This window comes from Heterodontus francisci, chromosome 22, assembly GCF_036365525.1.
Source record: "Heterodontus francisci isolate sHetFra1 chromosome 22, sHetFra1.hap1, whole genome shotgun sequence".
In the NCBI taxonomy this organism is placed as follows: domain Eukaryota; kingdom Metazoa; phylum Chordata; class Chondrichthyes; order Heterodontiformes; family Heterodontidae; genus Heterodontus; species Heterodontus francisci.
This window is the reverse complement of record NC_090392.1, coordinates 76,458,728-76,481,162: the sequence shown is the minus strand read 5'-3', so window position 1 is coordinate 76,481,162 and position 22,435 is coordinate 76,458,728. Positions and strand designations below refer to the sequence as shown.

Sequence of the window (22,435 nt, the reverse complement as noted above, 5' to 3'; positions counted from 1 at the left end):
ATATTATTAGAGCTAGCCCATTCAGGAGCAAAATCAGGAAGAACTTCTTCACACAAAGTGTAGTGGAAATCTGGAACTCTCTGGGATTCTGGGTGGGGGTTAATTAAAACTGTCAAGACTGAGATTGATTGATTTTATGTTAGGGAAGGGTATCAAGGGAGATGGGGCAAAGTTGGGTGCAAAAAGTTACAGATACAGATCAGCAATGATCTAAACTGAATGGCAGAACAGGCTTGAGGGGCTGAAGAGCCACCTCCTGTTCCCATGCTGGTAATGTGGCTTTGTGAACTGGTTGAGGTCAAAGTGACAGCTATGCCAATGCACTGGGGTTTTGCAACATGTGCACCCGGCACCTACATTATTTCCATTAACTGAGAGGTCAAAAACCAGGGCACATAGATTTAAAGTAATTGGCAAAAGGATTAGAGGGGAGTTGAGCAGTAAGTTTTTCATCCAGGGTGTGGCAGGGGTCTGGAACTCACTGCCTGAAAGGGTGGTATTCACTTGAGGCCCTGTAACCTACAATGCTATAGACCAAGAGCTGGAAGGTTGGATTAGACTGGACAGCTCTTTTTTTGGCCAGCACAGACATGGTCCAAATGGCCTCCTGTTGTGCCGTAAAACCTTCAATTGCAGGGTAACCGATGCAAGACTCTGCTTTCAGTTATGTATATCGATCAGAGAATTAGGAACATGGTGATTGAGGAACTTTGGCATCTGTGGCTGATGCCCCAAGCTACACTCACACGGAACCATGCTCCAGACTGGGAGTGTATCATCCCAAAGCAAAACCTTATAAATGCTGCTTGGCCCTGGTGATTTCTCAGAAATGACCCAGATAGCACCACTTCACAATTGGAATTACTCCTCTACTGGTTACCACAGTTCTAACTACCCCTAACTGCATCAGGTGATCTGTTTAAACTAGTTAGCTGGATATGAATTCCAGTTGATTTACAAAATGAGTTGGAAACCTTTCCCAAACGTGGCTACTGTTGGCCTGGCAATTAATGCTAAATAAATTTGTCTGATCATCGTGTCCCTAATTTAGCTGGTTGACTCTCCACAAGGAAAGTAGCTCCTCAATATCTTTCCAACAGCACATGACACAGGAAAAGCTTGGGTTTCAGAGCCTTTTCAGGTTCACACCAGCCTCCAGGGCTGCCCAGCGTGACTTTGGATTAATCAGAAGTGATAAATTACCAGTGGGTATTAGTGAGCTATTGACTGCAGTTGATGTAGAGGAAAGCTAATAGTTCTTTAGGGGACACCAAATCAAAAGGAAGGAGCTTAAAAGGACAGTAACACATAGGCTAAAAGGCAACATGCGATACAAGTCTGGTGCTACACAGTTGGTGTCAATCCCTGTATGAATAGAATGTGCATGCTGCAAGGCAGATGAGTTGCATGCCCTAACATCTCAGAGCTGGATATGACAGTACTGAGGATGGGAGAAGGGAGGAGTAGACAGTACGTGTGAGCAGGGCAGTCGGGAATGAATTAACGTCCATAACTGTGGTGTCTCAAAATGGTCACACTGATGGCCCACGTCTCCCGCGCAACTGTGTACAATTCATCCACCCCACCCCCAACCTGTTGGAGATGTAGCAGGGTTACCTTATAAACAGTGTGTACCCGCTAGTGTATTTATAGGCACGTCACATGTCTTTAAGCACTGATGCTAAAATCGGTGCAATCTTCAAGCCTTTGGTGGGGTTTTGAGGTCGGTTTTGGAACCGTAATGTCCACATTCAGTGTTGGCACAGGAGTTTACCAGGCACTCCTTCCTAGAGAGACCACAGCAAGCACCATGAATAGAACCACCTACTCACTGGTGTCATACAGTTAACACTTTCCTTATGGGGATACGAGCAAGCAAACGCGGCATGAATCGATTAAAACACCTTGGTCCTGAATTTCCTCAGAGCTGCCTCCAAATGCACTGCTGTGACTGCACCATAACCACGCCATAACTTCGCTAGAATGGTAGACAGAGGGGGTGTTTCCGCCATTCATACAGTGAAGATACAGCAGTGCAGCGGTAACAACTTCGAGAAAACTCAGGGTATGTTTTCAAAACAAGAAATAACTTGCATTTATATACCACCTTTCACAACCTCAGGAATTCCCAAAGTGCTTTTCAACCAATGAAGTGTGGATACTGTTGTAATGTAGGAAATGCAGCAGCACTTTGTGCACAGCAAGCTCCCACAAACAGCAATGAAATAATGACCAGATTTTTTTTTCGTGATATTGGTTGAGGGATAAATATTGCCCAGGGTACCAGGGAGGACTCCCCTGTTCTTCGAAATAGTGCCAGGGATTTTTTTAGGTCCAATGGAGAGGTCAGTCAGGACCTCAGTTTAATGTCTCATCCAAAAGACGGCACCTCAGTAAGTGCAGCACTCCCTCAGCAGTGCACTAGAGCGTCAACCTTGATGATGTGCTCAAGTCTCTGAAGTGAGACCTGAACACACCACCTTCTGAGTCAGGCACCAATGAGCCATGGCTCAGAGGGGTGCAAGCGGGCACAAACCAATGAAAGAGGGGATAAATAAACCAAAGTCGGGGAGCCATGGCCAAAGGACTGGGGGAGAAGTGGGGAGGTCCAAGTTCAGATTTGGGTGACCTGGCACAGGAAGATCATGCCCTCTGATGCACATCGCCATTCGTGACACAAAATGACAATGCAATCAGTCGGGAATGTAACAATTAAGTGTGTAAATTATTTACAGCCAGTTTTAGTTGAGTCCTGATGTAAAATAATTAGACAAGCTGAAAGCGATTGGGGGCAGGAGAGTGTGAAAAATATTGCACTGGAATATAGAAGTGGGAAATCAGAGAGTGACACAATAGTATATAACCTCGAAGAGCAAGAAATGCATGAGTAATATTATTGCATGCAAAGTCCCTGAAAATTCACCCCCCTGAGCACTGGAGAGAAACATAATTTAAACAAGTCTGTTTCAAATGCTACCTGATCAGGAAAAGGCTTTTTAAGCCTTGATTCAGGCTCTAGTCATCAACAGGAAGAGTACAATTAATCCTTGTTACTCTGTTATATGGAGTTATCCATGCCAAGTATGGACTATAGTTCAACACTGGAACAAGTTGTGTCATGTTAGGTGGAACAGTCCTACTGCAAAGCTGAAATCTCAGACACAAGTAATATTTGTACTGATTGTATGAAGGATCTTATTATTCATATTTTCACAGAAATAGCAAAGTTGATTATCTAGCAGTAAACACTGTGGACTGTATCTTGTTCAGTCCTTGATATCTCCGAGTTGACCAAAGAGTTAAAAGCCCTCTCTACAGAGAGTCGTACAACAGAAGGCCATTTGGCCGATTGCGCCAGTGCCATTGTTGAACTGCATTCCTACTAACGACTGAACTGTGGTTTAATATTTTTAATTGTGTTCGTTCATATAGGATAACGCAGAGCCACGACGATCAAACTATAGGCACCACCTATTCGAGTGAGTGGTGCGAGGTATATCAGAGCATGTTACAGTTAATTAGCTAGTTCATATTCTCATTCCACAAATTGCTCGATGCAAGCTTTCTCTTTCAAATAGTTTTTAAATAATAACGTTCTGCATATTTGTGCCTTACTTACTTCTTCTTTCCAACTTGCTTAATTATAAACATTACAAGTTTTTTAATAATAAATATTAGAATGAGGAGTCCTATCAACCCTCCGACAACTGAGAGAATGATCTTTGTCAAAGTGTTGTCCGCTTCTACCACTGCAACACAAAGGGAAAGTTTTACAAATTAGTACAATGACAATCACCAGATGGACGCATACTTAAGTAATTAAGGTACTGTGGGATAACAGGGAAAACGCAGTGGGATGTAGAGATACAGAGATACACGGGGGAACAGTGGGATGTAGAGATACAGAGATACATGTGGGAACAGAGGGATGTAGAGATACAGAGATACATGTGGGAACAGAGGGATGTAGAGATACAGAGATACAAGGGGAACAGTGGGATGTAGAGATACAGAGATACACAGGGGAACAGTGGGGTGTAGAGATACAGAGATACACGGGGGAACAGTGGGATGTAGAGATACAGAGATACACGGGGGAACAGTGGGATGTAGAGATACAGAGATACACGGGGGAACAGTGGGATATAGAGATACATGTGGGAACAGTGGGATGTAGAGATACAGAGATACACGGGGGAACAGTGGGATGTAGAGATACAGAGATACATGTGGGAACAGAGGGATGTAGAGATACAGAGATACATGTGGGAACAGAGGGATGTAGAGATACAGAGATACACAGGGGAACAGTGGGGTGTAGAGATACAGAGATACACGGGGGAACAGTGGGATGTAGAGATACAGAGATACACGGGGGAACAGTGGGATGTAGAGATACAGAGATACACGGGGGAACAGTGGGATATAGAGATACATGTGGGAACAGTGGGATGTAGAGATACAGAGATACACGGGGGAACAGTGGGATGTAGAGATACAGAGATACACGGGGGAACAGTGGGATGTAGAGATACAGAGATACATGTGGGAACAGTGGGATGTAGAGATACAGAGATACATGTGGGAACAGAGGGATGTAGAGATACAGAGATACATGTGGGAACAGAGGGATGTAGAGATACAGAGATACAAGGGGAACAGTGGGATGTAGAGATACAGAGATACACGGGGGAACAGTGGGATGTAGAGATACAGAGATACATGTGGGAACAGTGGGATGTAGAGATACAGAGATACACGGGGGAACAGTGGGATGTAGAGATACAGAGATACATGTGGGAACAGTGGGATGTAGAGATACAGAGATACATGTGGGAACAGAGGGATGTAGAGATACAGAGATACATGTGGGAACAGAGGGATGTAGAGATACAGAGATACAAGGGGAACAGTGGGATGTAGAGATACAGAGATACACAGGGGAACAGTGGGGTGTAGAGATACAGAGATACATGTGGGAACAGAGGGATGTAGAGATACAGAGATACACGGGGGAACAGTGGGATGTAGAGATACAGAGATACACGGGGGAACAGTGGGATGTAGAGATACAGAGATACATGTGGGAACAGTGGGATGTAGAGATACAGAGATACATGTGGGAACAGTGGGATGTAGAGATACAGAGATACACGGGGGAACAGTGGGATGTAGAGATACAGAGATACATGTGGGAACAGCGGGATGTAGAGATACAGAGATACACGGGGGAACAGTGGGATGTAGAGATACAGAGATACACGGGGGAACAGTGGGATGTAGAGATACAGAGATACATGTGGGAACAGTGGGATGTAGAGATACAGAGATACATGTGGGAACAGAGGGATGTAGAGATACAGAGATACACGGGGGAACAGTGGGATGTAGAGATACAGAGATACATGTGGGAACAGTGGGATGTAGAGATACAGAGATACATGTGGGAACAGAGGGATGTAGAGATACAGAGATACGCGGGGGAACAGTGGGATGTAGAGATACAGAGATACACGGGGGAACAGTGGGATGTAGAGATACAGAGATACACGGGGGAACAGTGGGATGTAGAGATACAGAGATACATGTGGGAACAGAGGGATGTAGAGATACAGAGATACATGTGGGAACAGAGGGATGTAGAGATACAGAGATACATGTGGGAACAGAAGGATGTAGAGATACAGAGATACACGGGGGAACAGTGGGATGTAGAGATACAGAGATACATGTGGGAACAGAGGGATGTAGAGATACAGAGATACACGGGGGAACAGTGGGATGTAGAGATACAGAGATACATGTGGGAACAGTGGGATGTAGAGATACAGAGATACATGTGGGAACAGAGGGATGTAGAGATACAGAGATACGCGGGGGAACAGTGGGATGTAGAGATACAGAGATACACGGGGAAACAGTGGGATGTAGAGATACAGAGATACACGGGGGAACAGTGGGATGTAGAGATACAGAGATACATGTGGGAACAGAGGGATGTAGAGATACAGAGATACATGTGGGAGCAGAGGGATGTAGAGATACAGAGATACATGTGGGAACAGAAGGATGTAGAGATACAGAGATACACGGGGGAACAGTGGGATGTAGAGATACAGAGATACACGGGGGAACAGTGGGATGTAGAGATACAGAGATACATGTGGGAACAGAGGGATGTAGAGATACAGAGATACATGTGGGAACAGAAGGATGTAGAGATACAGAGATACACGGGGGAACAGTGGGATGTAGAGATACAGAGATACCCGGGGAACATTCGTGGAGTGTATGCGGGATGGTTTTCTGGACCAATGCATTGAGGAGCCAACTAGAGAACAAGCCAAATGGATAGACATATGGATGAAAATGGAATAGTGTAGGTCAGATGGTTTCACAGGTCGGCGCAACATCGAGGGCCGAAGGGCCTGTACTGCGCTGTAATGTTTCTAATTCTAAAAAAAAACAGTGGGATGTAGAGATACAGAGATACACAGGGGAACAGTGGGATGTAGAGATACAGAGATACATGTGGGAACAGAGGGATGTAGAGATACAGAGATACATGTGGGAACAGAGGGATGTAGAGATACAGAGATACACGGGGGAACAGTGGGATGTAGAGATACAGAGATACACAGGGGAACAGTGGGATGTAGAGATACAGAGATACATGTGGGAACAGAGGGATGTAGAGATACAGAGATACACGGGGGAACAGTGGGATGCAGAGATACAGAGATACACGGGGGAACAGTGGGATGTAGAGATACACACAGGGGAACAGTGGGATGTAGAGATACAGAGATACATGTGGGAACAGAGGGATGTAGAGATACAGAGATACACGGGGGAACAGTGGGATGCAGAGATACAGAGATACACGGGGGAACAGTGGGATGTAGAGATACAGAGATACACAGGGGAACAGTGGGATGTAGAGATACAGAGATACATGTGGGAACAGAGGGATGTAGAGATACAGAGATACACGGGGGAACAGTGGGATGTAGAGATACAGAGATACACAGGGGAACAGTGGGATGTAGAGATACAGAGATCCATGTGGGAACAGAGGGATGTAGAGATACAGAGATACACAGGGGAACAGTGGGATGTAGAGATACAGAGATACACAGGGGAACAGTGGGATGTAGAGATGCAGAGATACATGTGGGAACAGAGGGATGTAGAGATACAGAGATACACGGGGGAACATTGGGCTGTAGAGATACAGAGATACATGTGGGAACAGTGGGATGTAGAGATACAGAGATACATGTGGGAACAGAGGGATGTAGAGATACAGAGATACACGGGGGAACAGTGGGATGTAGAGATACAGAGATACACAGGGGAACAGTGGGATGTAGGGATACAGAGATCCATGTGGGAACAGAGGGATGTAGAGATACAGAGATACACAGGGGAACAGTGGGATGTAGAGATACAGAGATACACAGGGGAACAGTGGGATGTAGAGATACAGAGATACATGTGGGAACAGAGGGATGTAGAGATACAGAGATACACGGGGGAACAGTGGGATGTAGAGATACAGAGATACATGTGGGAACAGTGGGATGTAGAGATACAGAGATACATGTGGGAACAGAGGGATGTAGAGATACAGAGATACACAGGGGAACAGTGGGATGTAGAGATACAGAGACACATGTGGGAACAGAGGGATGTAGAGATACAGAGATACACAGGGGAACAGTGGGATGTAGAGATACAGAGATACATGTGGGAACAGAGGGATGTAGAGATACAGAGATACACAGGGGAACAGTGGGATGTAGAGATACAGAGATACATGTGGGAACAGTGGGATGTAGAGATACAGAGATACATGTGGGAACAGAGGGATGTAGAGATACAGAGATACACAGGGGAACAGTGGGATGTAGAGATACAGAGATACATGTGGGAACAGAGGGATGTAGAGATACAGAGATACACAGGGGAACAGTGGGATGTAGAGATACAGAGATACATGTGGGAACAGAGGGATGTAGAGATACAGAGATACACAGGGGAACAGTGGGATGTAGAGATACAGAGATACATGTGGGAACAGAGGGATGTAGAGATACAGAGATACACGGGGGAACAGTGGGATGTAGAGATACAGAGATACATGTGGGAACAGAGGGATGTAGAGATACAGAGATACACAGGGGAACAGTGGGATGTAGAGATACAGAGATACATGTGGGAACAGAGGGATGTAGAGATACAGAGATACACGGGGGAACAGAGGGATGTAGAGATACAGAGATACACAGGGGAACAGTGGGATGTAGAGATACAGAGATACATGTGGGAACAGAGGGATGTAGAGATACAGAGATACACGGGGGAACAGTGGGATGTAGAGATACAGAGATACACGGGGGAACAGTGGGATGTAGAGATACACGGGGGAACAGTGGGATGTAGAGATACAGAGATACACAGGGGAACAGTGGGATGCAGAGATACAGAGATACACGTGGGAACAGTGGGATGTAGAGATACAGAGATACACAGGGGAACAGTGGGATGTAGAGATACAGAGATACACAGGGGAACAGTGGGATGCAGAGATACAGAGATACATGTGGGAACAGTAGGATGTAGAGATACAGAGATACACAGGGGAACAGTGGGATGCAGAGATACAGAGATACACGTGGGAACAGTGGGATGTAGAGATACAGAGATACACAGGGGAACAGTGGGATGTAGAGATACAGAGATACACGTGGGAACAGTGGGATGTAGAGATACATGTGGGAACAGTGGGATGTAGAGATACAGAGATACATGTGGGAACAGTGGGATGTAGAGATACAGAGATACACACGGGAACAGTGGGATGTAGAGATACAGAGATACACGTGGGAACAGTGGGATGTAGAGATACGCGGGGGAACAGTGGGATGTAGAGATACAGAGATACACGGGGGAACAGTGGGATGTAGAGATACAGAGATACACATGGGAACAGTGGGATGTAGAGATACAGAGATACATGTGGGAACAGTGGGATGTAGAGATACAGAGATACACGTGGGAACAGTGGGATGTAGAGATACGCGGGGGAACAGTGGGATGTAGAGATCCAGAGATACACGGGGGAACAGTGGGATGTAGAGATACAGAGATACACGGGGGAACAGTGGGATGTAGAGATACAGAGATACATGTGGGAACAGTGGGATGTAGAGATACAGAGATACACAGGGGAACAGTGGGATGTAGAGATACAGAGATACATGTGGGAACAGTGGGATGTAGAGATACAGAGATACACAGGGGAACAGTGGGATGTAGAGATACAGAGATACATGTGGGAACAGAGGGATGTAGAGATACAGAGATACACGGGGGAACAGTGGGATGTAGAGATACGCGGGGGAACAGTGGGATGTAGAGATACATGTGGGAACAGTGGGATGTAGAGATACAGAGATACATGTGGGAACAGAGGGATGTAGAGATACAGAGATACATGTGGGAACAGAGGGATGTAGAGATACAGCGATACACAGGGGAACAGAGGGATGTAGAGATACAGAGATACACGGGGGAACAGTGGGATGTAGAGATACGCGGGGGAACAGTGGGATGTAGAGATACATGTGGGAACAGTGGGATGTAGAGATACAGAGATACATGTGGGAACAGAGGGATGTAGAGATACAGAGATACATGTGGGAACAGAGGGATGTAGAGATACAGCGATACACAGGGGAACAGAGGGATGTAGAGATACAGAGATACACGGGGGAACAGTGGGATGTAGAGATACACGGGGGAACAGTGGGATGTAGAGATACAGAGATACATGTGGGAACAGTAGGATGTAGAGATACAGAGATACACAGGGAACAGTGGGATGTAGAGATACAGAGATACACGTGGGAACAGTGGGATGTAGAGATACAGAGATACACAGGGGAACAGTGGGATGTAGAGATACAGAGATACACGTGGGAACAGTGGGATGTAGAGATACAGAGATACATGTGGGAACAGTGGGATGTAGAGATACAGAGATACACAGGGGAACAGTGGGATGTAGAGATACAGAGATACACGTGGGAACAGTGGGATGTAGAGATACGCGGGGGAACAGTGGGATGTAGAGATACAGAGATACACAGGGGAACAGTGGGATGTAGAGATACAGAGATACACGTGGGAACAGTGGGATGTAGAGATACAGAGATACACGTGGGAACAGTGGGATGTAGAGATACAGAGATACACGTGGGAACAGTGGGATGTAGAGATACAGAGATACACGGGGGAACAGTGGGATGTAGAGATACAGAGATACACGGGGGAACAGTGGGATGCAGAGATACAGAGATACATAGGGGAACATTGGGCTGTATAGATACAGAGATACACAGGGGAACAGTGGGATGTAGAGATACAGAGATACGCGGGGGAACAGTGGGATGTAGAGATACAGAGATATGCGGGGGAACAGTGGGATGTAGAGATACGCGGGGGAACAGTGGGATGTAGAGATACAGAGATACATGTGGGAACAGTGGGATGTAGAGATACAGAGATACACAGGGGAACAGTGGGATGTAGAGATACAGAGATACACGTGGGAACAGTGGGATGTAGAGATACAGAGATACACGTGGGAACAGTGGGATGTAGAGATACAGAGATACACGTGGGAACAGTGGGATGTAGAGATACAGAGATACACGGGGGAACAGTGGGATGTAGAGATACAGAGATACACGGGGGAACAGTGGGATGCAGAGATACAGAGATACATAGGGGAACATTGGGCTGTAGAGATACAGAGATACACAGGGGAACAGTGGGATGTAGAGATACAGAGATACGCGGGGGAACAGTGGGATGTAGAGATACAGAGATATGCGGGGGAACAGTGGGATGTAGAGATACAGAGATACACGGGGGAACAGTGGGATGTAGAGATACAGAGATACGCGGGGGAACAGTGGGATGTAGAGATACAGAGATACACGGGGGAACAGTCGGATGTAGAGATACAGAGATACACAGGGGAACAGTGGGATGCACAGATACAGAGATACACGGGGGTACAGTGGGATGTAGAGATACAGAGATACACAGGGGAACAGTGGGATGTAGAGATACAGAGATACATGTGGGAACAGAGGGATGTAGAGATACAGAGATACACGGGGGAACAGTGGGATGTAGAGATACGCGGGGGAACAGTGGGATGTAGAGATACAGAGATACACGGGGGAACAGTGGGATGTAGAGATACATGTGGGAACAGTGGGATGTAGAGATACAGAGATACATGTGGGAACAGTGGGATGTAGAGATACAGAGATACACAGGGGAACAGTGGGATGTAGAGATGCAGAGATACACGTGGGAACAGTGGGATGTAGAGATACAGAGATACACGGGGGAACAGTGGGATGTAGAGATACAGAGATACACGGGGGAACAGTGGGATGCAGAGATACAGAGATACATAGGGGAACATTGGGCTGTAGAGATACAGAGATACACAGGGGAACAGTGGGATGTAGAGATACAGAGATACGCGGGGGAACAGTGGGATGTAGAGATACAGAGATACACGGGGGAACAGTCGGATGTAGAGATACAGAGATACACAGGGGAACAGTGGGATGCACAGATACAGAGATACACGGGGGTACAGTGGGATGTAGAGATACAGAGATACACAGGGGAACAGTGGGATGTAGAGATACAGAGATACATGTGGGAACAGAGGGATGTAGAGATACAGAGATACACGGGGAACAGTGGGATGTAGAGATACAGAGATACATGTGGGAACAGTGGGATGTAGAGATACAGAGATACACACGGGAACAGTGGGATGTAGAGATAGAGAGATACACGTGGGAACAGTGGGATGTAGAGATACAGAGATACACGGGGGAACAGTGGGATGTAGAGATACAGAGATACACGGGGGAACAGTGGGATGCAGAGATACAGAGATACATAGGGGAACAGTGGGATGTAGAGATACAGAGATACACACGGGAACAGTGGGATGTAGAGATACAGAGATACACGTGGGAACAGTGGGATGTAGAGATACGCGGGGGAACAGTGGGATGTAGAGATACAGAGATACACGGGGGAACAGTGGGATGTAGAGATACAGAGATACACATGGGAACAGTGGGATGTAGAGATACAGAGATACATGTGGGAACAGTGGGATGTAGAGATACAGAGATACACGTGGGAACAGTGGGATGTAGAGATACGCGGGGGAACAGTGGGATGTAGAGATACAGAGATACACGGGGGAACAGTGGGATGTAGAGATACATGTGGGAACAGTGGGATGTAGAGATACAGAGATACACAGGGGAACAGTGGGATGTAGAGATACAGAGATACATGTGGGAACAGAGGGATGTAGAGATACAGAGATACACGGGGGAACAGTGGGATGTAGAGATACGCGGGGGAACAGTGGGATGTAGAGATACATGTGGGAACAGTGGGATGTAGAGATACAGAGATACATGTGGGAACAGAGGGATGTAGAGATACAGAGATACATGTGGGAACAGAGGGATGTAGAGATACAGCGATACACAGGGGAACAGAGGGATGTAGAGATACAGAGATACACGGGGGAACAGTGGGATGTAGAGATACGCGGGGGAACAGTGGGATGTAGAGATACATGTGGGAACAGTGGGATGTAGAGATACAGAGATACATGTGGGAACAGAGGGATGTAGAGATACAGAGATACATGTGGGAACAGAGGGATGTAGAGATACAGCGATACACAGGGGAACAGAGGGATGTAGAGATACAGAGATACACGGGGGAACAGTGGGATGTAGAGATACACGGGGGAACAGTGGGATGTAGAGATACAGAGATACATGTGGGAACAGTAGGATGTAGAGATACAGAGATACACAGGGGAACAGTGGGATGTAGAGATACAGAGATACACGTGGGAACAGTGGGATGTAGAGATACAGAGATACACAGGGGAACAGTGGGATGTAGAGATACAGAGATACACGTGGGAACAGTGGGATGTAGAGATACAGAGATACATGTGGGAACAGTGGGATGTAGAGATACAGAGATACACAGGGGAACAGTGGGATGTAGAGATACAGAGATACACAGGGGAACAGTGGGATGTAGAGATACAGAGATACACGTGGGAACAGTGGGATGTAGAGATACGCGGGGGAACAGTGGGATGTAGAGATACAGAGATACACAGGGGAACAGTGGGATGTAGAGATACAGAGATACACGTGGGAACAGTGGGATGTAGAGATACAGAGATACACGTGGGAACAGTGGGATGTAGAGATACAGAGATACACGTGGGAACAGTGGGATGTAGAGATACAGAGATACACGGGGGAACAGTGGGATGTAGAGATACAGAGATACACGGGGGAACAGTGGGATGCAGAGATACAGAGATACATAGGGGAACATTGGGCTGTAGAGATACAGAGATACACAGGGGAACAGTGGGATGTAGAGATACAGAGATACGCGGGGGAACAGTGGGATGTAGAGATACAGAGATATGCGGGGGAACAGTGGGATGTAGAGATACAGAGATACACGGGGGAACAGTGGGATGTAGAGATACAGAGATACGCGGGGGAACAGTGGGATGTAGAGATACAGAGATACACGGGGGAACAGTCGGATGTAGAGATACAGAGATACACAGGGGAACAGTGGGATGCACAGATACAGAGATACACGGGGGAACAGTGGGATGTAGAGATACAGAGATACATGTGGGAACAGAGGGATGTAGAGATACAGAGATACACGGGGGAACAGTGGGATGTAGAGATACGCGGGGGAACAGTGGGATGTAGAGATACAGAGATACACGGGGGAACAGTGGGATGTAGAGATACATGTGGGAACAGTGGGATGTAGAGATACAGAGATACATGTGGGAACAGTGGGATGTAGAGATACAGAGATACACAGGGGAACAGTGGGATGTAGAGATGCAGAGATACACGTGGGAACAGTGGGATGTAGAGATACAGAGATACACGGGGGAACAGTGGGATGTAGAGATACAGAGATACACGGGGGAACAGTGGGATGCAGAGATACAGAGATACATAGGGGAACATTGGGCTGTAGAGATACAGAGATACACAGGGGAACAGTGGGATGTAGAGATACAGAGATACGCGGGGGAACAGTGGGATGTAGAGATACAGAGATACACGGGGGAACAGTCGGATGTAGAGATACAGAGATACACAGGGGAACAGTGGGATGCACAGATACAGAGATACACGGGGGTACAGTGGGATGTAGAGATACAGAGATACACAGGGGAACAGTGGGATGTAGAGATACAGAGATACATGTGGGAACAGAGGGATGTAGAGATACAGAGATACACGGGGAACAGTGGGATGTAGAGATACAGAGATACATGTGGGAACAGAGGGATGTAGAGATACAGCGATACACAGGGGAACAGTGGGATGTAGAGATACAGAGATACATGTGGGAACAGAGGGATGTAGAGATACAGAGATACACGGGGGAACAGTGGGATGTAGAGATACAGAGATACACAGGGGAACAGTGGGATGTAGAGATACAGAGATACACGTGGGAACAGAGGGATGTAGAGATACAGCGATACACAGGGGAACAGTGGGATGTAGAGATACAGAGATACATGTGGGAACAGAGGGATGTAGAGATACAGAGATACACAGGGGAACAGTGGGATGTAGAGATACAGAGATACATGTGGGAACAGAGGGATGTAGAGATACAGCGATACACAGGGGAACAGTGGGATGTAGAGATACAGAGATACATGTGGGAACAGAGGGATGTAGAGATACAGAGATACACAGGGGAACAGTGGGATGTAGAGATACAGAGATACATGTGGGAACAGAGGGATGTAGAGATACAGAGATACACAGGGGAACAGTGGGATGTAGAGATACAGAGATACATGTGGGAACAGAGGGATGTAGAGATACAGCGATACACAGGGGAACAGTGGGATGTAGAGATACAGAGATACATGTGGGAACAGAGGGATGTAGAGATACAGAGATACACAGGGGAACAGTGGGATGTAGAGATACAGAGATACATGTGGGAACAGAGGGATGTAGAGATACAGAGATACACGGGGGAACAGTGGGATGTAGAGATACGCGGGGGAACAGTGGGATGTAGAGATACAGAGATACACGGGGGAACAGTGAGATGTAGAGATACACGGGGGAACAGTGGGATGTAGAGATACATGTGGGAACAGTGGGATGTAGAGATACAGAGATACATGTCGGAACAGAGGGATGTAGAGATACAGAGATACACGGGGGAACAGTGGGATGTAGAGATACAGAGATACATGTGGGAACAGAGGGATGCAGAGATACAGAGATACACAGGGGAACAGTGGGATGTAGAGATACAGAGATACATGTGGGAACAGAGGGATGTAGAGATACAGAGATACATGTGGGAACAGAGGGATGTAGAGATACAGCGATACACAGGGGAACAGTGGGATGTAGAGATACAGAGATGCATGTGGGAACAGAGGGATGTAGAGATACAGAGATACACGGGGGAACAGTGGGATGTAGAGATACAGAGATACACGGGGGAACAGTGGGATGTAGAGATACACGGGGGAACAGTGGGATGTAGAGATACAGAGATACATGTGGGAACAGTAGGATGTAGAGATACAGAGATACACAGGGGAACAGTGGGATGGAGAGATACAGAGATACACGTGGGAACAGTGGGATGTAGAGATACAGAGATACACAGGGGAACAGTGGGATGTAGAGATACAGAGATACACGTGGGAACAGTGGGATGTAGAGATACAGAGATACACAGGGGAACAGTGGGATGTAGAGATACATGTGGGAACAGTGGGATGTAGAGATACATGTGGGAACAGTGGGATGTAGAGATACAGAGATACACAGGGGAACAGTGGGATGTAGAGATACAGAGATACACGTGGGAACAGTGGGATGTAGAGATACGCGGGGGAACAGTGGGATGTAGAGATACAGAGATACATGTGGGAACAGTGGGATGTAGAGATACAGAGATACACAGGGGAACAGTGGGATGTAGAGATACAGAGATACACGTGGGAACAGTGGGATGTAGAGATACAGAGATACATAGGGGAACATTGGGCTGTAGAGATACAGAGATACACAGGGGAACAGTGGGATGTAGAGATACAGAGATACGCGGGGGAACAGTGGGATGTAGAGATACAGAGATACACGGGGGAACAGTGGGATGCAGAGATACAGAGATACATAGGGGAACATTGGGCTGTAGAGATACAGAGATACACAGGGGAACAGTGGGATGTAGAGATACAGAGATACGCGGGGGAACAGTGGGATGTAGAGATACAGAGATACACGGGGGAACAGTGGGATGTAGAGATACACGGGGGAACAGTGGGATGTAGAGATACAGAGATACATGTGGGAACAGTAGGATGTAGAGATACAGAGATACACAGGGGAACAGTGGGATGTAGAGATACAGAGATACACAGGGGAACAGTGGGATGGAGAGATACAGAGATACACGTGGGAACAGTGGGATGTAGAGATACAGAGATACACAGGGGAACAGTGGGATGTAGAGATACAGAGATACACGTGGGAACAGTGGGATGTAGAGATACATGTGGGAACAGTGGGATGTAGAGATACAGAGATACATGTGGGAACAGTGGGATGTAGAGATACAGAGATACACAGGGGAACAGTGGGATGTAGAGATACGCGGGGGAACAGTGGGATGTAGAGATACAGAGATACATGTGGGAACAGTAGGATGTAGAGATACAGAGATACATGTGGGAACAGTGGGATGTAGAGATACAGAGATACGCGGGGGAACAGTGGGATGTAGAGATACAGAGATACACGGGGGTACAGTGGGATGTAGAGATACAGAGATACACAGGGGAACAGTGGGATGTAGAGATACAGAGATACATGTGGGAACAGAGGGATGTAGAGATACAGAGATACACGGGGGAACAGTGGGATGTAGAGATACGCGGGGGAACAGAGGGATGTAGAGATACAGAGATACACAGGGGAACAGTGGGATGTAGAGATACAGAGATACATGTGGGAACAGAGGGATGTAGAGATACAGAGATACACAGGGGAACAGTGGGATGTAGAGATACAGAGATACATGTGGGAACAGAGGGATGTAGAGATACAGAGATACACAGGGGAACAGTGGGATGTAGAGATACAGAGATACATGTGGGAACAGAGGGATGTAGAGATACAGAGATACACGGGGGAACAGTGGGATGTAGAGATACGCGGGGGAACAGAGGGATGTAGAGATACAGAGATACACAGGGGAACAGTGGGATGTAGAGATACAGAGATACATGTGGGAACAGAGGGATGTAGAGATACAGAGATACACAGGGGAACAGTGGGATGTAGAGATACAGAGATACATGTGGGAACAGAGGGATGTAGAGATACAGAGATACACAGGGGAACAGTGGGATGTAGAGATACAGAGATACATGTGGGAACAGAGGGATGTAGAGATACAGAGATACACGGGGGAACAGTGGGATGTAGAGATACGCGGGGGAACAGTGGGATGTAGAGATACAGAGATACATGTCGGAACAGAGAGATGTAGAGATACAGAGATACACGGGGGAACAGTGGGATGTAGAGATACAGAGATACATGTGGGAACAGAGGGATGCAGAGATACAGAGATACACAGGGGAACAGTGGGATGTAGAGATACAGAGATACATGTGGGAACAGAGGGATGTAGAGATACAGAGATACATGTGGGAACAGAGGGATGTAGAGATACAGCGATACACAGGGGAACAGTGGGATGTAGAGATACAGAGATACATGTGGGAACAGAGGGATGTAGAGATACAGAGATACACGGGGGAACAGTGGGATGTAGAGATACAGAGATACACGGGGGAACAGTGGGATGTAGAGATACACGGGGGAACAGTGGGATGTAGAGATACAGAGATACATGTGGGAACAGTAGGATGTAGAGATACAGAGATACACAGGGGAACAGTGGGATGGAGAGATACAGAGATACACGTGGGAACAGTGGGATGTAGAGATACAGAGATACACAGGGGAACAGTGGGATGTAGAGATACAGAGATACACGTGGGAACAGTGGGATGTAGAGATACATGTGGGAACAGTGGGATGTAGAGATACAGAGATACATGTGGGAACAGTGGGATGTAGAGATACAGAGATACACAGGGGAACAGTGGGATGTAGAGATACAGAGATACACGTGGGAACAGTGGGATGTAGAGATACGCGGGGGAACAGTGGGATGTAGAGATACAGAGATACATGTGGGAACAGTGGGATGTAGAGATACAGAGATACACAGGGGAACAGTGGGATGTAGAGATACAGAGATACATGTGGGAACAGTGGGATGTAGAGATACAGAGATACACGTGGGAACAGTGGGATGTAGAGATACGCGGGGGAACAGTGGGATGTAGAGATACAGAGATACATGTGGGAACAGTGGGATGTAGAGTTACAGAGATACACAGGGGAACAGTGGGATGTAGAGATACAGAGATACACGTGGGAACAGTGGGATGTAGAGATACAGAGATACACGGGGGAACAGTGGGATGTAGAGATACAGAGATACATAGGGGAACATTGGGCTGTAGAGATACAGAGATACACAGGGGAACAGTGGGATGTAGAGATACAGAGATACGCGGGGGAACAGTGGGATGTAGAGATACAGAGATACACGGGGGAACAGTGGGATGTAGAGATACACGGGGGAACAGTGGGATGTAGAGATACAGAGATACATGTGGGAACAGTAGGATGTACAGATACAGAGATACACAGGGGAACAGTGGGATGGAGAGATACAGAGATACACGTGGGAACAGTGGGATGTAGAGATACAGAGATACACAGGGGAACAGTGGGATGTAGAGATACAGAGATACACAGGGGAACAGTGGGATGTAGAGATACAGAGATACACAGGGGAACAGTGGGATGTAGAGATACAGAGATACATGTGGGAACAGAGGGATGTAGAGATACAGAGATACACAGGGGAACAGTGGGATGTAGAGATACAGAGATACATGTGGGAACAGAGGGATGTAGAGATACAGAGATACACAGGGGAACAGTGGGATGTAGAGATACAGAGATACATGTGGGAACAGAGGGATGTAGAGATACAGAGATACACAGGGGAACAGTGGGATGTAGAGATACAGAGATACATGTGGGAACAGAGGGATGTAGAGATACAGCGATACACAGGGGAACAGTGGGATGTAGAGATACAGAGATACATGTGGGAACAGAGGGATGTAGAGATACAGAGATACACAGGGGAACAGTGGGATGTAGAGATACAGAGATACATGTGGGAACAGAGGGATGTAGAGATACAGAGATACACAGGGGAACAGTGGGATGTAGAGATACAGAGATACATGTGGGAACAGAGGGATGTAGAGATACAGCGATACACAGGGGAACAGTGGGATGTAGAGATACAGAGATACATGTGGGAACAGAGGGATGTAGAGATACAGAGATACACAGGGGAACAGTGGGATGTAGAGATACAGAGATACATGTGGGAACAGAGGGATGTAGAGATACAGAGATACACGGGGGAACAGTGGGATGTAGAGATACGCGGGGGAACAGTGGGATGTAGAGATACAGAGATACACGGGGGAACAGTGAGATGTAGAGATACACGGGGGAACAGTGGGATGTAGAGATACATGTGGGAACAGTGGGATGTAGAGATACAGAGATACATGTCGGAACAGAGGGATGTAGAGATACAGAGATACACGGGGGAACAGTGGGATGTAGAGATACAGAGATACATGTGGGAACAGAGGGATGCAGAGATACAGAGATACACAGGGGAACAGTGGGATGTAGAGATACAGAGATACATGTGGGAACAGAGGGATGTAGAGATACAGAGATACATGTGGGAACAGAGGGATGTAGAGATACAGCGATACACAGGGGAACAGTGGGATGTAGAGATACAGAGATGCATGTGGGAACAGAGGGATGTAGAGATACAGAGATACACGGGGGAACAGTGGGATGTAGAGATACAGAGATACACGGGGGAACAGTGGGATGTAGAGATACACGGGGGAACAGTGGGATGTAGAGATACAGAGATACATGTGGGAACAGTAGGATGTAGAGATACAGAGATACACAGGGGAACAGTGGGATGGAGAGATACAGAGATACACGTGGGAACAGTGGGATGTAGAGATACAGAGATACACAGGGGAACAGTGGGATGTAGAGATACAGAGATACACGTGGGAACAGTGGGATGTAGAGATACAGAGATACACAGGGGAACAGTGGGATGTAGAGATACATGTGGGAACAGTGGGATGTAGAGATACATGTGGGAACAGTGGGATGTAGAGATACAGAGATACACAGGGGAACAGTGGGATGTAGAGATACAGAGATACACGTGGGAACAGTGGGATGTAGAGATACGCGGGGGAACAGTGGGATGTAGAGATACAGAGATACATGTGGGAACAGTGGGATGTAGAGATACAGAGATACACAGGGGAACAGTGGGATGTAGAGATACAGAGATACACGTGGGAACAGTGGGATGTAGAGATACAGAGATACATAGGGGAACATTGGGCTGTAGAGATACAGAGATACACAGGGGAACAGTGGGATGTAGAGATACAGAGATACGCGGGGGAACAGTGGGATGTAGAGATACAGAGATACACGGGGGAACAGTGGGATGCAGAGATACAGAGATACATAGGGGAACATTGGGCTGTAGAGATACAGAGATACACAGGGGAACAGTGGGATGTAGAGATACAGAGATACGCGGGGGAACAGTGGGATGTAGAGATACAGAGATACACGGGGGAACAGTGGGATGTAGAGATACACGGGGGAACAGTGGGATGTAGAGATACAGAGATACATGTGGGAACAGTAGGATGTAGAGATACAGAGATACACAGGGGAACAGTGGGATGTAGAGATACAGAGATACACAGGGGAACAGTGGGATGGAGAGATACAGAGATACACGTGGGAACAGTGGGATGTAGAGATACAGAGATACACAGGGGAACAGTGGGATGTAGAGATACAGAGATACACGTGGGAACAGTGGGATGTAGAGATACATGTGGGAACAGTGGGATGTAGAGATACAGAGATACATGTGGGAACAGTGGGATGTAGAGATACAGAGATACACAGGGGAACAGTGGGATGTAGAGATACGCGGGGGAACAGTGGGATGTAGAGATACAGAGATACATGTGGGAACAGTAGGATGTAGAGATACAGAGATACATGTGGGAACAGTGGGATGTAGAGATACAGAGATACGCGGGGGAACAGTGGGATGTAGAGATACAGAGATACACGGGGGTACAGTGGGATGTAGAGATACAGAGATACACAGGGGAACAGTGGGATGTAGAGATACAGAGATACATGTGGGAACAGAGGGATGTAGAGATACAGAGATACACGGGGGAACAGTGGGATGTAGAGATACGCGGGGGAACAGAGGGATGTAGAGATACAGAGATACACAGGGGAACAGTGGGATGTAGAGATACAGAGATACATGTGGGAACAGAGGGATGTAGAGATACAGAGATACACAGGGGAACAGTGGGATGTAGAGATACAGAGATACATGTGGGAACAGAGGGATGTAGAGATACAGAGATACACAGGGGAACAGTGGGATGTAGAGATACAGAGATACATGTGGGAACAGAGGGATGTAGAGATACAGAGATACACGGGGGAACAGTGGGATGTAGAGATACGCGGGGGAACAGAGGGATGTAGAGATACAGAGATACACAGGGGAACAGTGGGATGTAGAGATACAGAGATACATGTGGGAACAGAGGGATGTAGAGATACAGAGATACACAGGGGAACAGTGGGATGTAGAGATACAGAGATACATGTGGGAACAGAGGGATGTAGAGATACAGAGATACACAGGGGAACAGTGGGATGTAGAGATACAGAGATACATGTGGGAACAGAGGGATGTAGAGATACAGAGATACACGGGGGAACAGTGGGATGTAGAGATACGCGGGGGAACAGTGGGATGTAGAGATACAGAGATACATGTCGGAACAGAGAGATGTAGAGATACAGAGATACACGGGGGAACAGTGGGATGTAGAGATACAGAGATACATGTGGGAACAGAGGGATGCAGAGATACAGAGATACACAGGGGAACAGTGGGATGTAGAGATACAGAGATACATGTGGGAACA

The 22,435-nt window shown here is 47.0% G+C and overlaps 1 protein-coding gene across 1 annotated transcript in view; it reads right to left on the bottom strand.

The window, feature by feature from the left end:
• Positions 1 to 1,658: 1,658 nt before the first annotated feature.
• The window catches only part of LOC137381575 (sodium channel subunit beta-4-like), a 59,094-nt gene continuing 38,317 nt past the window's right edge, over positions 1,659 to 22,435 (bottom strand). The window contains exons 4-5 of the mRNA XM_068054268.1: positions 3,620 to 3,749; positions 1,659 to 1,787 (exon numbers count right to left, since the gene is read on the bottom strand). Of these exons, the coding sequence (XP_067910369.1) occupies positions 1,700 to 1,787; positions 3,620 to 3,749 (218 nt within the window). The 3' untranslated portion in view covers positions 1,659 to 1,699. The remainder of the gene's footprint in view (positions 1,788 to 3,619; positions 3,750 to 22,435) is intronic.